Below are 21,223 nucleotides of genomic sequence, written 5' to 3'. Positions count from 1 at the left end.
CCAGGAGACAGATTGCAGCGGCACAGTGCAGCTGGTGACTCACGTCTGCCTGCTTTAGCGTGATGCACCTGGGGTACCGCGACTGGAAGCGAGTGGTTGGCTTGCTCTCAGCTGCATGTGGGCCGGCTTGCTGTGCAGGACTTGCTTCGTGAGATGTCTGTCAGGGACTGGTTCTTGCTGCGAAATGCCTGTGCCTACACTGCTCGTCAGCCAGGCTTGGAGTGATTCACACCTCTGGAGCGACAAAACCGTGCAGTGCCTCACCTTCAGTTAACCCTGCCCTGCGTGTTGTCCGACCAACGGCAGTCGGAGGAGAACTAGCAGCTCCCACGGTAACATGAAGCACTTAGATGTGTGTTACAAACCGAGGTCTCCTAATGCTTCCATCTGTCTCCAACCTCCTTACCTGGGCGTGCTGCGTCCTGCTGTCCTTCCCAACTGCCCACCGCAAGCAGAAACCCCCTGTGCCCGGTTATCTCCCTGCAGCACCCTGGCCTCTCGTCAATGCCTTCATGTCCATTTACAGGCCTCAGCTCAGGCCTGTGCTGTACCTGCAGCCAGGACTTCTGTCTGCCACTGCGCCTATGGAGATTCTTTTACTGCCAGAGCTGCTCTGCTCTCCTGGCTTTCTTCTACCTCTCTGAGTCTGGCTGCGCTGTACGCGCAGAAAAGGCGATAGCCCTTAGCTAATCTCACAGAAAGCTTTGCAGCTCCTCCGCAGCTGCCGTCTTTGCTGAAACAAGTGGCTCTCCCTTTTTGTCATGCAGCAGGTTAGTGCTTAAGGCAGCGTACACCTGGGTTGTGTGATTGACTAGTCATTGTGAAGACTGGTCTGTGGAGGTCAGAGACTGCTGCTGGTCTGTGCCTGAACTTCCCTATGGCAGGTGAAATAAAAAAGTACAATAAAGCAGAGTCCACGAGACTCACCCCTTTACTCTTGGTGGGAAATGGTAGCGCTCTGTCTATTGCGCAGGGCTCTCGCCTGGGAGTTCAAACACTGGGGGCTGGCTGAGCCAGGGGCCGCCACAGGCAGCCTGCATTCAGCACTGCGGTCACACTCTGGGCAGGTTGGAGGGGGTGCTCAGAGACACACCCCAAATCGCTCTGTTGGCCTGGCCTCTGGGAGGCGGCAGAGGAGTGCCGGAGCCAGGACTGGACGGCAGTGGGTAACAGCAGAGGTGCTGCTGAGTTGCAGGTCAGGACGGAGGTGCTGGAGCAGAGCTGGGTGGGGAATTTTGCTCTGGCCAGTGCTGTTCACTGGTTCCCTTCCTGTCCAGAGCCGGAGGAGGGAATTGCTCCCTGCTGACTCTCATCCCACGCTCTGGCTCTCCTAGGACAAGTCATGGTTCCCACCCTCCCCCACCCCCTGCAGCTGCCCACGGGGGCACCTCTGCAGAGCGAGCGTAGCTGAGTGGCTCTGAGCTTTGGGAAGGGTCAGCCCCTGGCTTGCTGGGTGGGGTGGAGTCTGGCTCCCACTTGCTCAGCAGAAAGACAGGAGGGCAGCCAGCTACCTGGGCCAGACTTCTCTGCTCCAGACACCAGCAGCGCTGCCTCGGGAGCCGTATAAAAGGTTAGCAGCTCAAGTGTGCCGTGCTCCCTGGCCTGAGCTGGAAGGCCTCCAGGGGAGGGGCCTTCTGGGTGCAGTGCTGACTTGTGAAAGGCTGGCACAATGCCACGGCCAGGCTCCTTGCACTGCAGCCAGCCTGCGAGCTGTGTGCATCCTGGGGCCAGAATGGCTGGGATGCGGGGGGGGTGTCGAAACAGGCCGCCCTGCAGGTGAGCAGCTCAGCCCTCGGGCTTGGAGCAGCTTTCCTGGGCCGGCTGAGGGGCTGCGTTCTGGCGCTGTGCAGCCGTTGGTCACTTGCTCTTTCCGTAGCTCTGCTGCTCCCCAGCAGAGGAGCCAGACTTCCTCAGAGGCGTGAGGCAGGGACTCCTGAGTCTGCCACGCGGCAGGGTGACAGCACGCTAAGCGCTAGGAGCTGCTGCAGTGCGCCCTCCTGCGCTCAGCAGGTTAGGGGAGGTACACGGCCTCCTGCCCTGGGAGCTCAGGTAAGCGGGTACCTGAGGGGTGTGAGCGCCAGGGCAAGGACTGCGTGCACGGCTGGAACAGGCAGCCAGGAGCTCCTGCGCAGCAGCGAAGCTGAAAGCAGATACACGGTTTTGCTGCTTGTCTTCAGAAATCTGCTCCAGGCTGCTGTGCAGTCTGTCCCCTCTTACCGCAGCGACGGCCTCATCGTCCTCTGTGCCTGGGACTGCATCTGGCCAGCAGGACCCAGCCTGGGCCTGTGGCGCTGGAGCGGATGCTTTCCAGGAGCAGCTGTGCTTGGAGGCAGTGAAGCAAAGCCAGGTTAACAGTGCCCCCACAGGGCAGCTGCTGTGAGGGCGGGGGTGGTCTGTGCCTGCGGGCTGGGGCTGCACTGCTATCAGGCACGGTGCATGCAGCCCGGAGCGCTGGCTGGGATCTGTCCAGCTGCCTGTGTGCGTCGCCCACAGTGCAATGAGCCGCTTCCAAAGACTCCCCTGCTCCAGGCAGCTGGTGGCCTTTGAGCACTGGAGCAGGGGGCTGGTGGCTGTGCTTCCCCAGATCGTCTTGGGAAAGCCAGCGGTGCACGGACCAGGGCAGGGGCGAGCCCCACACCCCCTCCTAGCCCTCTTGCTCTGCCCCTGCTGCTGTTTGGGCCGTGCGGCCGCTGCTGGGCTCTCTGCCACAGACCATCTGTCAGCTGAATTGCCTCGGGCCCTACCCCAAAGGGAGCAGACCAGCCCCACGCCCGTGTGAGTGCCGCCTTTCGCTGGGAGGTGGAGTGAGATGGGCAGGGAGCTCGCCCGGGGCCAGGACATCATCCGAACAGTGTCTGCTCTGCAGCCGGAGAGAAGATTCCTGTCACCAGGTCAGGCCTTCCAGCAGCAGGCTCTCCCTGGTGGCTGAGCGCCTGGCTTCACCTTCAGTGGAGGCCAGGAGTGGGTGTGCTGCGGCGGGGCCCACGCTGCAGGACAGGGCAAGCCAGGGCGCCTCTGGCTCTGTACGTGGCAGAGCGGCAGGGCCCAGGCGCTGTGTAACGGTACAGACGAGCACTGATGGGACAGGGCAGAACAGTGAAACGAGTGAGTTAGGGGTAAATCCGCTCCCCTTTCCTACAGCCCCCAGAGGCAAGGGCAGGGCAGGCCCAGTTGTTGCTGTCCTGCTTCCCTTCCCTTGCACGCCTGTCCTGGCACTTCACTAGTCCCGGGCAGTGGCCTGTTCCCTGCCCCAGGCACCCCCGTTTCCCTGTCATCTTTCCCCCTAGCGCTTCTGTTCCTGAGCTGCTCATGCTGCGCTCTCCCTCTCGGGCGGTGCTTCCAGCCTGCCAGCTCAGCAGGCCCTGCCCAGCAAGGATCCAAATTCCAGCCAGCGCCGAGGCAAGTGGAGAAAACACTGCGGCCCGACACAGAGCCCAGCCCAGTTCGGTTTTCAGCACAACTCTTTATTGACAGTCTTATGTACTGTTACAAATGGCACCAAACTGTACCACGGGTACCGAGGCAGCCTGCGTCCTTTGCAGCTGTCACAAAGAACTGGGCCGGTGTAGAAATCCTGTGCCGCAGGCGGCCTTATAAGAAGATTGGTGTAAAAACACTTCCCCTGTATTTGAAACGTACCTTCACTTGCACTTTAACCACTGAAAAATCTGGGTAGCAAACGTGTCTGAACTGCCCTGTGTACGTCCCCTTGTACCTCAGTCAGGAGCGAGTAAGCCAGGGACCCTCGGGAATTCGTTTTCCTCCTCCAGCAGTTACTGGACCTACCTTGCTTTCCCTCCACTAGCAAGTACAGTTGGCTGTATACATGAAATGCTGCACTACACATTAGACACCTGACATTAGCTCTGTGCTGAGACGCACAGAAAACTGGATACTGGCTAAGGAAAACACAGGGATGGGAAGGCGGTGGGTGGGCAGGACTCTTACAGGGAGAGAAGGCAACTTCCCTTCTGCTGGAGCGCGAGGGTCAGTTACTGAACCTGCCTTGGGTGGGCAGTGACCTGCTAGGCCTCTGGGCGCTGGCAGAGAAGACCGAGAACGGGACCTGGCCCAGCTTCCTTGGCTGCTTGGGTAACTCAGGCAGTTGCTCTGTGCTTACCCACACCACCTCTCTGCCCCACGGCTCAGGCTCCCATGGCTGCTGGGTCTAGCCCTGCCTGGGGGCTCGAAAGCAAAAGCTAACACCTCTTTGAGGGGGGCAGGCAAATTACTCAAACCCTGTGGTCAAGCCGAAGGCTCAGGGGTCCTGTGCAGCTCTCTGGCAGGCTCTGATTTATGCAGCTGGGCGGGCTGAGCCCCGGGATCGCTTTCTGCTGGGAGCACAGAACTGCGATTTCCCAGCCAAGCTGGCCCCAGCGAGAGCTTTGTGGTAGCCGGCCAAGGGCCAGTCACCTTCTGCTTGAAAGCACTGGAGCCTTCTCAGCGGTCCTAGGCAGCCGCAGGCTGAGCCATCCCCCTACAGAAGGAATAGGGTTATAAACGCCTCTGGGCCCCGCCACTTGCGTGCGAGCACAGAGCTCGTGTTCATAAAGCACCAGCGCCTCTTTGGGCTCTGCGTAAAGGAGCAGGGACCGCACCGTGCTCCTCCCCTTCCCTGAGGCTGGCCGAGCTGTCTGCACAGTGACTAAACAGTGACACAGGCTGCGCGCAGGGCTGAGCTGACGCTCTCGGCTCTTGGACGACCACAAGAAATGCTACATTACCACAATCAAACACCCTTGGTTTTGTTACCGCGAACACAGTAGCAACATAACAGCACAGTGGTACCGCAGTGCAATCACAGAGGGAAAGTAATGCACTCGCAGGGCAGAAAGAAATCCCTGAAGCAATGAGGGCTAGGGAGTGATGGTAAGGTGATGCAAGGTGGAAACGCCCATTCACAATGACCCAAGAGAGGGGAAAACCCAACACGTGATGTGCTGGGAGAAAGGGGTCCCGGGAGGCAGGCTTCCAAGTGTGGAGATGGACCAGCAGTGGGGCCAGCCACCTGCCCTCGCACCCATGCAGGCAGGGATGCACCGTCATCGTCCAGGAGCAAAGATAAAATCAAGGGCTTGGCGCTCGGCAGCTGCAACATTCGGGTGCCACAAATCCACCATAAAGATCACACGCGGGCCCTCTTCAGGGGGACCTACACAAACACAAGAGCTCAGCCATGATCCCCCAGCCGAGTCCCCCAGCGCTCAGACTGCAGAGCTGCACCGTGCTGGCTTCAGGCCCTGCCTGGCCTCGTGCTCAGCAGAGCGAGCTGTAGGGGGTCAGTGCTGGCAGGCAGGTGGGCTCAGCGTTGCTGATAGGGGGCTCGGCCCCCTGCCCTGTAACACCAGGAAGCAGTGCACCAGCCAGTCTGTACCACAGCACCTCTGGGCCTGTCCTCCAGCCTAGACCTGCGGGAGGCTTTCAGTCCGAGGGCGCCCAAGCGCTTCAGGCCAAGGAGGAGCTGGAAGTGGGGTGTCCAACACCGCCCTGCGCATGCTGGATGGGAAGGGGGCTGTGTAGCCGCATGGTACAAAACGTACCTGCGGAGATCCCCGCTGCAGGCACCGCTGTGGGTGGGTTTGCAGAGCTGTACGACACCCCCCGGGGAAGAGGCGGTGCAGCATTTGCCTGCGGCAGAATCCAATGACCCCTCTAGACTAGGGCCAGACGCTGGGGGGGCTAGTCCACTGCGGCCTTAGGGCTGCGCAGGCTGGGCCGTCTGGCCAAGGGCCAGGCTCTCCTCTGAAACAGCCAGTGCCCCAGCCCAGGGCGGAGGTTGGGTCAGCACTGACGAGGCTGGAGAGGTGCCCCGCACCCCAGTCACTAGCAACCCCCCTTGGTGGGCTCCCAGCCGAATGCTGAGTGTGCCCGGGGCTGGGGCACATGCAAGGTCCAAGGCTTGCCTTTGTCCCCAGCCCATTCCTGTAAAACGAGCGACACCCTGAGAACCCCGGAGCACAAATCTGCCCTTGGCCCTCTCCAGCTGCCTGCTGGGTGCGCCAGCAGAGTGCCGGTGCAGGGCAAAGGACTCCCCTGGGTGAACCTGCACAGCAGCTGCTCTTCTGCCAAAACCTTCTCCTATGCAGTCACTCACCCGAGCTCCCCTCTCCGAGGGGTGTAACACAGGGCTGGGAGCTGCATGGGGCTCTCGAGCCAGGCCGCAGCAAGGGAAAGAGCTGCCCCAGGGGACCCAGCTACGCTCCAGCCCCAGTCAGAGGGGAGGCGTCAGGGCACACCTGGCCCAAGGAGGAGGAGGAGATGGGTTCATCAGATGCACCTGTGCCTGCAGCAGCAGCAGCAGGCCAGACCCAGAGAGAGGCTGTGCTTCCTGCGTGCAAGCCTGAGGCCTTGGGCAATGGCTGGAACTGTGTGGCTGGTTAGGACTACACCTTCCCAGAGGCCAGGTGGCAGAGGCTGAGCATCACTCCCTGGATGGAGGCAAAGGGGCCTTTGTGCCACTGGCCAGGTTAACGATGCTGTTACCGCAGCTTGCGTGCCCTGGCTGCCTCCCCAGTGCGGCAGGTGGTGCTGGATAAGTGGGGAAAGGGACACCGCTGTTCTTTGCATTTGTACCACAGAGGCTTCGCAAAACTTCTGCACCATGCGGCTTTTCATGCTCCCTGCCCAGGGGAAAGGCCGACAGGGCGGCCTCGGGCCAGGGCTGGAAACTGCTCATGACAATTTCGCCAGCCTGAACCAGCCAAGCCAGGCCAAGCAGCTGACTGTGCAGTGGGGCTGGGCCCAGGGCTTGCAGGAAGCTGCGTGTGCCTCCTCCGCAGAAGCAGCGTGAGCCACGAACAACACAACGAGGCGGGCTCGGTAAGCACCTGACGCCCCTCTGAGGGAGGGGGTGGGCAGGACCAGCCAGGCAGAGGCCTCCTCCAGAGCCCAGCCCCTCGTGACTGACTGGGGCAGAGTGACTGCCATCTCCCAGTGCTTGGGGCCCTAGGTGTGCAGGGAAACCTAGAGAAAGCAGGCCCTAGGGCCAGCCTCTCCCGGGCCTGGGGGGAGGTTCTGCTGGCCCTGTCCCGGTGCCCTGGCTGGGCAGGCTCGCGCTCGCAGGGCGGCTGCGTGGGGACCTGGCAGGGAGGCGTGGGCAGTACTTGCCTTCGTGAAACGCGGTGTGCAGAAAGGAGTCGTCGAACAGGAGGCATCGGCCTTCGGCCCAGCACTGGGGCTCACCGCCCACCACCAGCTCGCAGCTGCTGGGAGTCTTCAGCCCTTGGGGCGCGTGGCCCAGGAGAGAAGAGAAACCAGGTGGGTTGGGGGCACTGTGGCGAGGGGTTAACCCAGCCATTTTCTATAGGAGCCACACGCACCCACTGTGTGAGCTGGGGGGTTCAGCAGGCAGCAATGGCCCAGCCCTGCTTGTCACCCCACTATCAGCCTGCTGGGCTTTGCACTTCCACTCCCCATTTCAGCTCCATCCCGTCCCAGGCTGCTGAGCTTCACCCGCCTGGACCCCGAGTCCCTTCTCACTTGGCAGTGCCCCAAGCAGCTGCCCGGCCCGGCCCTCCCCGGCGCTTACTGGCCCTGCTAGCAACGCCGCTCCGAGAGGGCTGGTGATGGGGGACCTGACATCCAAGCAGGGAGCTGTAGGGGGTGGTGGACGGAGCAGTGGCTTGTGCAGCTGCAAGGGCTGGAGCACAAGGAGCACCCCTCCATGTCCTGGCCATGCAGGGCTCTCAGCGGGGCCAGCGCTGAGCCGGGACTGGATCCAAGCGCAGCTCAGCGCTGACAGAAATGCTCCTCTCCAGCCGCAGTGCTTGGAATGCAGGCAGGAGCTCCGTGTCGGCTTTCACGGCGCATTCCTGGCTCAGCTCAGTCCTGGCCTGCACAGCCCCTGCTCTGCCAGGGCACCCCCCACCCTGGCTGCTTCGCCTCAAGCCAGTGCCTGCCAGCCGTGCAGCCCAGGAAGGCTGGTTCTAGCTCAGGGCCTGGCACCCGCCTCCTTGCTCCAGGGTGACTGGGCAGCCTTGGGCCACTTGGTGCCCAAAGCACAACAGCGAGGGCTGGAGCCGCCCGGCTGCATTTCTCTGGCTCTGGCTTTGGCTAAAGCCTCAGGGCAGCAGTGATGTTCTGCACTGGTCTGCGGGGGAGGGGCGCTCGAGTGGGGCTCTGGGGAACCCTGGGTTCAATTCTTGGCTCAGCCACAGACTCCCTGGGTGCCCTTGTCCCAGTCATTTAATCTACCTGGCGGCTCAGATCCTGCTTGGCCCCATGGGGCTAATAGGGCCCGCTCCCAGGCTGGCTCCGAAGCGAGTCCAGCAGGGAGCGTGAGCTGCTCTATCCCCTGGTGCCAGGGGCCTTCCGTGAACGTAGAGGGGCTGCAATCCCACCCAGTGGCCCTGGGAGCGCTGGACATCACGGAGATGGTAACACACCATGGCTGCCCAGCAAGCGGCTGCCGCAGTGACTGCGTTCTGGGCTGCGGAAGTGACACCGCTCCCTGCAGCCGCCCGGGCCAGCAGGCCGCGTAGAGCTGTTGGGGGACGCAGGGCTCCGGTGCTCACCTGTGGCAGGTGTTCAGCAGCTGCTGTGAGCCCCAGACAATGTGCACAACCCCAGCAGGGCAAACCACGTGAGCACAGCAGGGGCTCCCAGCCCGCAGCAGAGCGAGGGCTGCTTGTTTCCTACGGGAGTGTTTAGGGACTGCACAACACAGCCTGGCTTGCTCCACACCCCAGCTCCCGAGCTGCAGTGGCTCCGTCCTACGAGGTGGGCACAGCAGTGTGTAGCCGCTGCCCGCGGAGCTGGGAGGACAGGCTGGAGCTGTGCACTGGCCCTGACCCTGGGCATGCAGGGCGGGGAGCCAGGGAACCTGTGCCTGGGGATGGTGCAGCAAGGTGAGGAGGGAGCATTCGTGCGTCCTGAGGCAGGGCACGCTGGGCGGAGAATGAGTGCACAGAACTCTGCACTGGGACCTTAGCTAAGGCAGGGAAAGCGTGAAATACCTGAGGGTGCCTTGGTCTCGGCACTGGGGTCTGCCACCCTCAGAGCACGTGGAGTGGGAGTCTGGGCCATCCAGAGAGAATGGGCAGATCCCAGCGCTAATGGCACAGCCCTCCCCACGGTCCGACACCACCGGAGGGGAAGCGCAAGCTGCCAGGCTGGGCTCCTTGTTCCCCATCTGAGCAAGCCCGTGCCCTGGGGCTGCTCCCCTTCCTCATGGCTCAGGGCAGAGCAGCTGCCTTGGCAAACGGCCCTTGGCTTGCACAGGAGTCAGAAGAACTGAACTCGGCAGGCAGGACGCCAGCCCAAGGCTCCCGCCTGGGGGCACCATGAGGCAGGGAGTCCGGGGGCCAGGCCTGAGATGGGGAGGTTCTGCGCCACCGAGAGCCAGCCCCCTTGGCCTGGTTCCTTGAGGGACAAGCAGCCAGCAGGCTGAGAGGGCGGGAGTCTTGGCCCTGGGTGTCTAACAGTCGCATGGCTGCCTCTGTCCTGCTCCTCTGCGTCCCAGCCAGCTCCTTCCCCAGGACGGGCGGTGGGCAAGCTGAGGCGCCCTCTGCATCTTTCCCCTGCCCGGCCTTGAGGGGGGCACGCAGGGCTCTCCCTCAGAGTGGCGCTTGCTGACCACGGAGGCCCTGCGCCTAGGGACTTGCTCATCATTTGCTCCCCTGCGAGGCTCGCCCAAGGCTCCCCACTTTTCCAAGGGGTGGCGCAGGTGCACAGAGCCAGCTGCAGCGAGAGCTGCCCCCGCTGAGGCTTCTGCTTGGAGGCAGCTCCTGCAGCCTGCAGCGAACCCTGCCCTGCCGTGCTGTGCCGTGCAGCAGCCCCACTCCCCAGGCTGCTGCTGCAGGCGGGAGGGCCCAGCCCCTGTTCTCGTGACATGGCCCAGAGGGGTGGCAGCTGCAGCGATGGTTCCCCAGCATTCCAAGGTCAGGGCAGAGCCCCCAGGGGGGTAGATGCCCTGCAGAAGGAGCGTCACTGCCGACACCCCCAGCCGGAGTGTCTGGGGCAGCCCAAAACAGGCCCACTGCTGCAGAGCTCCCAGGCCGTGAGCATCTCTCCCTCCCGCAACTGCCCATCAGGTGAAGCTCTGTCCTGCCACACAACTCTCTCCCTCGGTGAGGAGGGGAGGGGAGAAAGCCCGGCTGTGGAGTGCCAGCCACGGCGAGTTCCTGGCTGCAGCCTGTGGGGGCTCTGGCCTACCCAGCATCCCAGTGGCGCTGAAAAGCCAGCAGGCCCCAGGCCCCACTCCTGCAGGCACAGCCCTGTTGTCTGGATCCGGGGTGGGGCTCGTGTGCAACCTGAGCACGGGCTGAGCTAGCAGGGGCAGAGGAGCCTCGCCCTGTCCCACTGCCCCAGGCAGGACTCTTCCCTCCGCCCTAGCAGCTCCTCTCATGGGCTGGGGCCCCTCCCGCAGGCATCCCTTCCTCACTCCCCCGCTGTACCCAAAGTCTAAGCTCACAAGTCTCCTTCCTTCCCTGAGCGGCATCTTCGGAGCCTCACCCCTTCCCGCCGTGCCCTTCAGCCTGCCTGGGGGCCCTCTGTGAAAGTTCCCGAGGGCCAACTCCAGGCCGGATCTGCTGTTCTCCTTCAACGCTGCGACCTGACGAACCCTGCCAGGATTCGGACGCCCGGCCAGCTCCTCGCCACGCTCCAGGCCTTGGAAGGGCTAGCGTGGGGTCAGAGAGAGCCCTGCTTCCGCTGGGTACGTACCGAGATGGCAACGGATGCGGATGTTGGTGGGGCCATAGTGCTCCCCGATGACAGTGCCTGGGCTCAGCATGGAGATGCAGGCGTTCCCAAAGACGTTGTTGCCAATGTAGGTGCGGAGGCTCCCGAGCAAGCGGTACGTCCGTGGGCATTTCCTGCAGTTCCTGGGCACGCAGGTGCCCTGGTTCACCAGGTAAAAGGTGAACCACTCCCCACTGGGCGTGCTGTTCATTTTCCACCCCTGCGGGAGGCTGCAGTTTGAGAACGCTTTGTAGAGGGTCTCGAATTCGCACAGGATGGTCTGGAAGTTGCGCTCCAGCAGCTCCACGTCGTGCTTCTGGGCCTCCCGTGAGAAATAGGGCATCGTGGGTAGGTCTGGCAGGAAGAAGACTTCGGGCTTCTGGATGGCCGGCCGGCTGTTCAGGTAGCGCCCCTGCTCTCGGATGCCCTTATGGATCCTGCCCATGCCAGACCAGGAGTAGCGCTTGGCGTATTCCTGCAGGTTGTGGTAGAGCTTCTGGTTCAGCCCGTCGTTGCGCGTGCAGCGCACGCACTCGGGGGAGTGGCAGTACGCGTACCCGTTCTGCATGCCATTGGCGTCGGCGCTCTGCAGCAGGGAATTCACAGTGGCGTAGGGGCGGGGCTGCTCCCGCCCAACGTGGTAGCAGTACCAGACAAAGAGGACCATGAGGCAGGCGACAGCCGTCAGCGCGGTGGTATCACAGTCCCGGAAGGACTGGATGCCTGTAGCTATAAAGTCCCGGAGTCCGTCCAGTGACCAGCTCCAGTCCATCAGCCGCTCCAAGGACATTTTGGTGAAGCTGCTCTTAGATGACTTAAGAAGGGCCCGGGGATCAGTTCTCCTGGTTCCTAGAGGCACCCGCAGCATGCAGGTTAGCAGGGGCAGGGAGGGGAGGGCTCGGCCCCGGGACGCATCCTTGCACCTGTTCCCTGGATGCCCGGCAGCACTGCATGAGTGAGTGGCAGGCTGTGAGTGCTCGCATCTACATGTCTGGCAGGCCTGGCGCCCCAGGGAACCAGGAAGCCCTACAGAGCTGCCGTCGTTAGCGAGACATCCGCTGTGGCATCCCCGACGACGCTCGGAGGCGAGCCGTTCTCCAAGGCAGCGCGCGCGGGCGGGCTCTGGAAAACAAGAACCCAGATGGGCACTGGGGCTTTTTCAGTCTGGAGCTACTCAGGGTGTGTCGGGTCCAGCATCCGCTGAGAGGGGCTGCGCGTCCCACCCCACAGGCTGGAGGACCTCGGCGAGGGCGGGGCACTTAAGTGCAAGCGGTTGGAGCCGAGCAGATGGAGCAGGAAGAGAAACCCCTCCCCAGGAGCTGGCCACACTGCACTGTTTCCTCCTCTCCCCACCCCCACCCACTCTACCCACAAGTACCAAACAGGGTGTGAAGCAGGCGGCGGGGGGAGGACGACGACCAGACAAGCCTCTCCCCCTCCCTCTTTGCTGCTGGTGCACCTTCCTCCCATCTCCCCTAGAGCTTTGTGCCCAGCCAGTGCTGCTCTCCTGGGCTTTCCCTCTGCCTGCTACAGCAGCCCCCCGAAAACCGGGCTGCCACACCGCTGGGGAGAAGCTGGGGGTGAGCTTTGTGCAGCTGTGTCTCATAGCACGTCACCACTTACACGCCGATGGAAAGGCCCCGCCGCACCTCTCCCGTCAGTGACCAGAGCGCTTCCCGTTGAGAACAGAGGAGCGGGCGAATCGCAGAACCCGTGCTGGCAAAACGCCAGCGCTCCCCCTTTTGGACACACAAAGAGTGAGGGGGACACAACAGGATGTTGTGTTCCTGGGCTCTGCCTGGCAGAGCGTGGTTACCACACAGCTGTGCCCTTGAGTGGCAGCAGAGGCTCTGGTTGGGCCAGGCCCCTGATGGCCGAGCTTTTCAGAAAGTATCCAAAGCTGTAATCTGCAGGAGCCAGGAGTCTCGGTCAGGGGATCCCAGTCCCGCCTGCTCTGGGTGGGCTCAGCCATGCCAGGGACCAGTTGCTCCCTGACAGTGCTGGGCCTGCTGCGACCAGGGAGAGCAGGCAGGGCAGCAGCACCCCTGGGTGAGTCTGGGTGTCCTGGGCGGGGGGCTTGCTGGGTTTTACTGACCCATCTGATTAACCAGCCGTGTCTGAGTTCCAGCGAGCTGTGGGGTGTGCTGAGAACTCCGGGCAAGGGCTCGCCCCAGCTCCTGGTCGACCATACCTGGGTCACGGGAACCTCGCTCCCATCTGCTTCACAATCACGCTTCAGGCCTACTTTGTTTGCAACTTACGTTACAAACGCCTCAGTTCATTTGCCGTCTCGGGAGCCATCCTGCTGCGTGTGCCCGTGGCAGGTCTGTGAAGCCAGCTAGTCCTAACCCATTTTCTCCTTTGTTCACTTGTGGCAATGTCTTTAATTAGACAGTAGGCTCTTTAGGGCAACATCTACCTTATTATGCCCAGTATTTTGTACAGCCCCACACACTGTGGGGCAGTGATCTCGACTGGGCCTCTGGGGCTTGCCACAGCATGCGTAGGCTTGGAGGGAGAGGCCCTGCACTTTTGGGCTGGGCAAGTCTAGCTGCGCTGGAAGTCCAACCGTTCCACCAGGCAGAAGGTGCTATTCTGCTCTTCCCCGACACACAGTTACTGGCTCAGGCAGGCAGATCTCCCATAAAACAAACCCTTCCAATGCCAAGGGGGGCTGCAGGCCCTGTTCAGTAAAGGGAGGCTCAGAAGGGCCCAGGTGGACACCTGGAAAGCCGAGCCCCTTCAGACTCTGACTGGGGCAGAGAGGCAGCTGAGAATTTCTCGGCAAACCAACAAAGAACCAATGTGTTAAAAATTCAGTCCCAACAAAGCTCCAGTGCAGACGGCTGCTCTGGTGCTGCTCCAAGTGTCTTTGGAAATCACCGGACAGAGAAGTGGAATGGAGAACTTGCCAAGGGGCAGGGAGAGGCAAAGCCCCCTTTCACGGGAGAGTGTCTCCGACTTTCTCTCGCTCTGCACTCTCTCCCTGGGATGCTGGGAAGCAGCAAGAGGAGGGGGATGAACGCAAAACCATAGCTGAGGTTTTCAAATATGTGGACGATTTGAAAACCGTCAGCCCTGTTCTTGTGAACGGACGTGGCACTAGCCGCCCGCAGAACAGACCTGTGAGTCCATCGCCATCAGCCACTTTCACACCATGCAGCAGCCGCAGATTAACATGGCTCGTAACTTTACTCAGCTATACGGGGCGGCTGTGTCTTGTGACAGTGTTTTCTGCACAGACTATATCTCCTCTCCCCTTAGCTTCAACCAGACAGAACAGCTACCAGCCTAGGTACAGAATGAGACATGGGGGGCGGGGGGAGTTGTGGAGAGTCTGGCAAAAGCTGTAGGGAGAAGGCTCTTGCACCGGCAATAGTGAGATGGTGCAGGTGGGCTCCACAAACGTCAGGTTCTAAGGCCCACCTTGCTTACCCCTTGGCGAAATGGCCCGGCAGGCAAAAGGCTCTGGCTGCACTGGGGCGGGAGGGGGGCGCTCCGGCAGGCGGGGGCCTGAGGCTGATACCACTGCCCAGCAGACTAGGAAAGGGCACTTATAGATCATGTACTTTGGCACAGCTCCTACTCTGCCTCCCAGCTCTCCCACCGCTGTGTGGGGCCGCGGGAATTCCTCCGGTGCACAGGGCACCTCTGGGGGCCTGCCCAGGGGCAGTACCTTGGGATGGGCTGCAGCAGGCACCTGGGGTACCCCTTTGTAACACTGGCGCCTCCGAGCCGGGCTGCGGCTTTCCAGGGAGTGGGTTTGGGGGCTGCCAGGCGTGCGGGCAGCCGGTGCACACGGCAGAGGAGGGCTTGGTAGTGAAAGTGTTTGTTAGGGCTCCAGGCACCACCTGTGGAAGTTGTTGGTTAAAGGAGATGACAAAGCTTGTCTTGAACAGATAGGGGAGTAAAGGCCGTACCCTGACAAAGGCCGGGGAGGCGGTGTCCCACTGATTGCTGCACAGCAATCGCCTGGCTCCCCACGCATGTGCCAATGGCCCACAGGCAGCGTTGGCCAGGGATCCCCCTGATTTTTCCCATCTGTGGGCAGAATAAATTTTGTTATGTGCACTGAGGTGTGTGTGGATGTGCACCACCCATAGAAACACAGGCTGTTGGCTGCAGGCGCTCTGCTAATCAGCTGGACAGCCACTGAATCTCTCCTGGGCAGCCGCCCCAGCCCCAGTTTGCAGGGAACCAGCCAAGCCTGCTGTCGCAGGGGGATCGAACAGGGAGTTAAAACCCAACTCTCCCTAGAGTGGTACAATGAGGGCCTGCTCCAGCCACTTCAGTACATGACCCTCAGGCAGACACCACACAAACCTCTGCCCCCAGACAAGTCCCTTGTAGCCTGCCCCTCAGAGAACACTACAGCCACACCCCCAACCGAGCTGCCCCTCCACAGCCCCTGTTGCTGGGAGCAAAGCCCCTTGGGCTGTACATGCCTTCCCAACCATGGCCCAGAAGCAAACGTGTCACTGGCAAGCCAGGGAAACCCCCTTCGCACGTCAGAGCAGGGCCTGGGAACCGCTGAGGCAGTGACCGTGCAGGAACCAGGGCCTACGGGGCAGGGCTGCTGGGAAAGGGTTAGTCAGTGTGGCTGGGTGAACCTGCCCATTCTTTACCTTCACCCCAAGTCTCGGTCTACCAGTTAAAGGCAGCTGGTGGCCTGGGATCCAGCAGCTTCAGCACCAGTTAACAGGAAGCCGCAGTCCATTCAAAAAAGACAATCAATTGAAAATTGCTAGGCAGCTGCACACACGGCGAAATGTAGCTGTGCTGTCGTAGACAGCAGGGACGTTACATAACAAATCAAGGCAGGATTAGAGGCTGCAGAAAGTTAGACTAAAGGAGCTGGAGGCAGTTTTCAACAATAGATTTGTCCTTGCGTCAGGCACAGACAGTCTCAGCCTGGCTGTGTTCTGCGCAGACGGACAGGAAGCATTTTGCTGGGCTGCCCCAGGTCCTGCACGTTGGGGGTGAACGGAGGCAAGCTCCTCACCACACAGCAGTGCCAGGGCAAGGCCAGGAAGCATTTTGCTGGGCTGCCCCAGGTCCTGCATGTTGGAGGTGAACGGAGGCAAGCTCCTCACCACACAGCAGTGCCAGGGCAAGGCCAGGAAGCATTTTGCTGGGCTGCCCCAGGTCCTGCACGTTGGGGGTGAACGGAGGCAAGCTCCTCACCACACAGCAGTGCCAGGGCAAGGCCAGGAAGCATTTTGCTGGGCTGCCCCAGGTCCTGCACGTTGGGGGTGAACGGAGGCAAGCTCCTCACCACACAGCAGTGCCAGGGCAAGGCCAGGAAGCATTTTGCTGGGCTGCCCCAGGTCCTGCACGTTGGAGGTGAATGGAGGCAAGCTCCTCACCACACAGCAGTGCCAGGGCAAGGCCAGGAAGCATTTTGCTGGGCTGCCCCAGGTCCTGCACGTTGGGGGTGAACGGAGGCAAGCTCCTCACCCCACAGGAGTGCCAGGGCAAGGCCAGGAAGCATTTTGCTGGGCTGCCCCAGGTCCTGCACGTTGGGGGTGAACGGAGGCAAGCTCCTCACCACACAGGAGTGCCAGGGCAAGGCCAGGAAGCATTTTGCTGGGCTGCCCCAGGTCCTGCACGTTGGGGGTGAACGGAGGCAAGCTCCTCACCACACAGCAGTGCCAGGGCAAGGCCAGGAAGCATTTTGCTGGGCTGCCCCAGGTCCTGCACGTTGGGGGTGAACGGAGGCAAGCTCCTCACCCCACAGGAGTGCCAGGGCAAGGCCAGGAAGCATTTTGCTGGGCTGCCCCAGGTCCTGCACGTTGAGGGTGAACGGAGGCAAGCTCCTCACCACACAGCAGTGCCAGGGCAAGGCCAGGAAGCATTTTGCTGGGCTGCCCCAGGTCCTGCACGTTGGGGGTGAACGGAGGCAAGCTCCTCACCCCACAGGAGTGCCAGGGCAAGGCCAGGAAGCATTTTGCTGGGCTGCCCCAGGTCCTGCACGTTGGGGGTGAACGGAGGCAAGCTCCTCACCACACAGCAGTGCCAGGGCAAGGCCAGGAAGCATTTTGCTGGGCTGCCCCAGGTCCTGCACGTTGGGGGTGAACGGAGGCAAGCTCCTCACCCCACAGCAGTGCCAGGGCAAGGCCAGGAAGGCCGCCTGTGACCACTGGGATGGAAACACCAGCGTGGCTTTCCAAGCCGCATCTCTAGTGTGCTGGTGTCCCGATGCGCCCAGCCGAGCACAGGAGTGTGGGCCTCCACTCTCCAGCCTCGGGAGCATCCGCCCCCAGGAACTGCCCGCTGTACACCTGCAGGGCCCCTCTGAAGGCCTGTAACACCCAGCCTCTGCTGCAGCCCAGCTGATTGACACCGGCCTGGCAAGCGGCCCGTCTCAGGGGGAACGAATGCGGGACCTGGATTCACCAGCATCGCCGCCAGCCCCAGGATGCTCAGGTGCGCGGAGGGCGACAGCTGACCCCGGCGCGTGGTGTCTTCCCCAGGTGGCTCACGGCCCTGCCCTGGTACCGGGCATCGCGGCCCTCCTTCCACGGGCTGTGTCCCTGCTCGGGGGACCCCCAGCCAGCGCCACCCCCGGCTTCCCCGCACAGGGCGTGTGCTGCCAGCCAGCCTGGAGCCCCGCGGCAGCCTGGGCACCGCCTGGCGCTCCCGGGGCAGCGCCCCAGCCAGCGCAGCCCTGGGCACCGTGCGGGGGGCTGGGCTGGGCGGGGACCCCCAGCCAGCGCCCCCGGCCGGCCTGGCTCCGGGAGGAGAACCCCCGCCCGGCCCGGCCCCGTCCCCGGCAGTCCCCGCACCGCCCCCCGGGCCGCTACCAACCTGCCTCCCGGGCGGGGCTGCGGCGCGGCGCGGCTCGGCTCGGCTCGGCCCCGGCTCCAGCCCGCTCCGCCGGCAGCTCGGACCACAACTCCCGGCAGGCAGCCGAGCGGGCGGGACCCAGCGCCACCGCCCGCCCGCCCGCGCCTGAGTCGGAGTCGGAGTCGGAGTCGGAGTCTGAGCCCGCCCCGGCCCCGGAGCCTCGGTGCGCCCGCCCGGGCAGAGCGCGACCCCCATTTCCCCCCCGGGCAGAGCCCGACCCCCATTTCCCCCCCCGGACAGAGCCTGACCCCCATTCCCCCCCACGGACAGAGCCCAGCCCCCACTTGCCCCCCGGGCAGAGCCCGACCCCCATTTCCCCCCCCGGACAGAGCCCAGCCCCCACTTGCCCCCCGGACAGAGCCCGACCCCCACTCCCCCCCCCGGACAGAGCCTGACCCCCATTCCCCCCCACGGACAGAGCCCAGCCCCCACTTGCCCCCCGGACAGAGCCTGACCCCCATTCCCCCCCCACGGACAGAGCCCAGCCCCCACTTGCCCCCCGGACAGAGCCTGACCCCCATTCCCCCCCACGGACAGAGCCCAGCCCCCACTTGCCCCCCGGACAGAGCCCGACCCCCACTCCCCCCCCCGGACAGAGCCTGACCCCCATTCCCCCCCACGGACAGAGCCCAGCCCCCACTTGCCCCCCGGACAGAGCCTGACCCCCATTCCCCCCCCACGGACAGAGCCCAGCCCCCACTTGCCCCCCGGACAGAGCCTGACCCCCATTCCCCCCCACGGACAGAGCCCAGCCCCCACTTGCCCCCCGGACAGAGCCCGACCCCCACTCCCCCCCCCGGACAGAGCCTGACCCCCATTCCCCCCCACGGACAGAGCCCAGCCCCCACTTGCCCCCCGGACAGAGCCTGACCCCCATTCCCCCCCCACGGACAGAGCCCAGCCCCCACTTGCCCCCCGGACAGAGCCTGACCCCCATTCCCCCCCACGGACAGAGCCCAGCCCCCACTTGCCCCCCGGACAGAGCCCGACCCCCATTTCCCCCCCCGGACAGAGCCCGACCCCCACTCCCCCCCCGGACAGAGCCTGACCCCCATTCCCCCCCACGGACAGAGCCCAGCCCCCACTTGCCCCCCGGACAGAGCCTGACCCCCATTCCCCCCCCACGGACAGAGCCCAGCCCCCACTTGCCCCCCGGACAGAGCCTGACCCCCATTCCCCCCCCACGGACAGAGCCCAGCCCCCACTTGCCCCCCGGGCAGAGCCCGACCCCCACTCCCCCCCCGGACAGAGCCTGACCCCCATTCCCCCCCCGGACAGAGCCCGACCCCCACTCCCCCCCACGGACAGAGCCCAGCCCCCACTTGCCCCCCGGACAGAGCCCGACCCCCATTTCCCCCCGCAGACACAGCCCATCCCCCACTTTCCCCCACCCTGGACAGAGCCTGGCCCCCATTCCCCCCCACGGACAGAGCCCGACCCCCACTCCCCCCCACGGACAGAGCCCGACCCCCATTTCCCCCCGCAGACACAGCCCATCCCCCACTTTCCCCCACCCTGGACAGAGCCTGGCCCCCATTTCCCTCTCCCCCCGGACAGAGCTCGGCCCCCACTTCCCTCCCCCCCAGGCACAGCTCGGTCCCGACTTCCCCATCCCCCAGACAGAGCTCAGCCCCCACTTCTCCTCCCCCCCGCCCCCGGCCAGAGCTCGGCCCCCGCTTCCCCTCCCCTCTGGACAGAGTTCGGTCCCCACTTCTCCCCCACCCCGACAAAGCTTGGTCCACACCTCCCCCCACCCCGGACAGAGCCCTACCCCCATTTCCCCTCCGCCCCGGACAGAGCCTGACCTGCACTTCCCCTCCCCCTGGACAGAGCTCCGTCCCCACTTCCCCTCCCCCACCAGGACAGAGCTCCACCCCCATTTCCTCTCCCCCCTAGGGACAGAGCTCAGCCCCCACTTCCCCGTCCCCAGGGCAAAGCCTGGACCTCGCTCCCTCCCCCAGACAGAACTCTGATCCCTGCTGCTGTTGTGGTTGTGGGGGAGCCTGACCCCCCAGGCCTCCCTGGGCCCCACAGCTGCCATGGGGAACTGTCCTGTCCATGGGACAATTAAGGCGACCACCACTGGGGCCTCAAAGTGCAAGGCCTGGGGGGCTGCCCCGAGCCCTCCTACGGCTGAGACAGCTCCAACTGCAGCCCCAGGCACCTATTGGAATCTGGTGCGTCAGCGTGGGACCAGCCCAGGAAGTCCGCCGAGGAGCTGCCCTGCCCTGCCCTGGCAGGTGGGCAGGAGACGGGTGGAGAGACAGGTGTTAGCTGCAGCCTGAGTGGACAATCCTGCTCCTTTTCTAGCTGCGCTTTCTCCAAACCCCCAATTCCCCTCCAGCGCAGTTACAGGGCGAGCTGCACCTCTGCCCTGCAGGTGTCCGGTGGGGGACTTCACCCCTCCTGGGCTGCAATTCTGGAGCTCTCCCTCCCTTGCAGCAGGCATCCCTGCCTCCGCCTTGCACACCAGCCTGTCCCCAGAGCCTGGCATCTGTGGGTCTTAGGGGGCTTACTGGGTTATGGTCACTATCCAGCTCTCTTACATGGTTTGCTTTAGCAGCAAGACCAAAGCACCGGCTCAGAAAGGACTTTAAAACAAACAGCCTGTATGCAGGTCTGCGGCACCTCCTGGTTTCCCTCCGCCCACCATAACCTGCCGTCTTCCCACATTCCTGCTTCTCCCTCTGGTTCTCCCCTCCCTCAGGCAGGCCTCCTCTCTTCCGCTCGCCGCCCTTCAGCTGGCCAGAGTCCTCCTTATTGTGGGAGAAATTCGCTTTGCTACTGGGTGGGCAGAAGGCAAGTGGGTTGGGCAGTGTTGTTAAACAGCCCTCAAGAGTGCAAGCAGAAGTGGCCTTTCTTTGCCCATCCTCTTTGGTTTTCCTTAACCCCCGCCCCAGGCCCTGTTAATGAAAGCACTGGGCTCCTGCTGCAGGCATGCCCGTAGGCGGCACCGCATCCAGCACACCGAAGTCAGGGGGCAGCCGCTCCCTGCGAGGCACATGGCGGGAAGGTACATAGCACCCCAAAGAACACGTGTGACATTCCCACGGCGGCCTTGCTCGGCGGCGGAAGGACTCGTGCCACCGCACGCCTGGGGCTCCGGGAAACCTTCGCTCCTCCTGCGGTGCACTGGAGCACAGGCTCATGCTGGGTCATAGTGCCCTCTAGTGCACCAGCCAGAAAGGAGCCAGAACCTGAGGCGAGCACCTCTGAGGAGCTGCACCATGAGGGGGAGCGGAAGGTGGTTTTGGAGCTGATGGGGTCAGGTCTCCTCCACCAGGGTGCAACCTGTCAGTACGTAGGAAACAGCGTTTCGTTTGTGGTACAAGAATATCTGGCAGCTCACCCCCGATTCCTGCAGACCCGGCTGCAGCCAGGGGCTAAGTCCTCCTCAGCCCATCTCTGACCCCACCTGCCTCCGCTGTGGTCCATGAAACCACCTGTGAGGAAGCAAGTTCTCCCCGGAGGCACCTTTGCAGGCAGTGTCAGAAAAGTAACCACAGGGGAACTGAGTGTGAGGCTTTGTCTACACTAGACTCCGGGGGGGCTGCTCTTGAGAGGTGCTCAGCACCCGGCATGCCTGCCAGCAGAGGCCCCGCCCTGCTGAAGTGGCTGGCAGCTGAGTGCTGTACTTACCCTAGGTGCACACCCTTAGCCTGAACACTGTTTGGATGCTGGGAAGTGGGTGAGCCTA

General features: G+C 63.3%; 1 protein-coding gene across 1 annotated transcript; it reads right to left on the bottom strand.

The window, feature by feature from the left end:
* Positions 1 to 3,741: 3,741 nt before the first annotated feature.
* Positions 3,742 to 17,606, bottom strand: ASPHD2 (aspartate beta-hydroxylase domain containing 2). The gene is made up of 4 exons (XM_075012865.1): positions 17,488 to 17,606; positions 10,663 to 11,802; positions 7,108 to 7,221; positions 3,742 to 5,152 (listed from the first exon to the last, which is right to left on the bottom strand). The coding sequence occupies exons 2-4, from the start codon at positions 11,546 to 11,548 to the stop codon at positions 5,043 to 5,045; spliced, it is 1,110 nt and encodes a 369-aa protein (XP_074868966.1). The 5' UTR covers positions 11,549 to 11,802; positions 17,488 to 17,606; the 3' UTR covers positions 3,742 to 5,042.
* Positions 17,607 to 21,223: the final 3,617 nt, after the last annotated feature.

Source organism: Carettochelys insculpta, chromosome 18, assembly GCF_033958435.1.
Source record: "Carettochelys insculpta isolate YL-2023 chromosome 18, ASM3395843v1, whole genome shotgun sequence".
NCBI lineage: Eukaryota > Metazoa > Chordata > Testudines > Carettochelyidae > Carettochelys > Carettochelys insculpta.
Note: the sequence above shows the minus strand (reverse complement) of the source record. Positions and strands in the feature narration are given on the sequence as shown.

Excerpts from the sequence above, each read along its gene's own strand:
- ASPHD2 (XM_075012865.1), bottom strand. The coding sequence starts at position 11,548 with ATGCTGCGGGTGCCTCTAGGAACCAGGAGAACTGATCCCCGGGCCCTT. Across the intron at positions 7,222-10,662 it reads CCGCATCCGTTGCCATCTCG|GGCTGAAGACTCCCAGCAGC; the intron begins GTACGTACCCAG and ends ACGCGCCCCAAG. Across the intron at positions 5,153-7,107 it reads GCACACCGCGTTTCACGAAG|GTCCCCCTGAAGAGGGCCCG; the intron begins GCAAGTACTGCC and ends GTGTTTGTGTAG.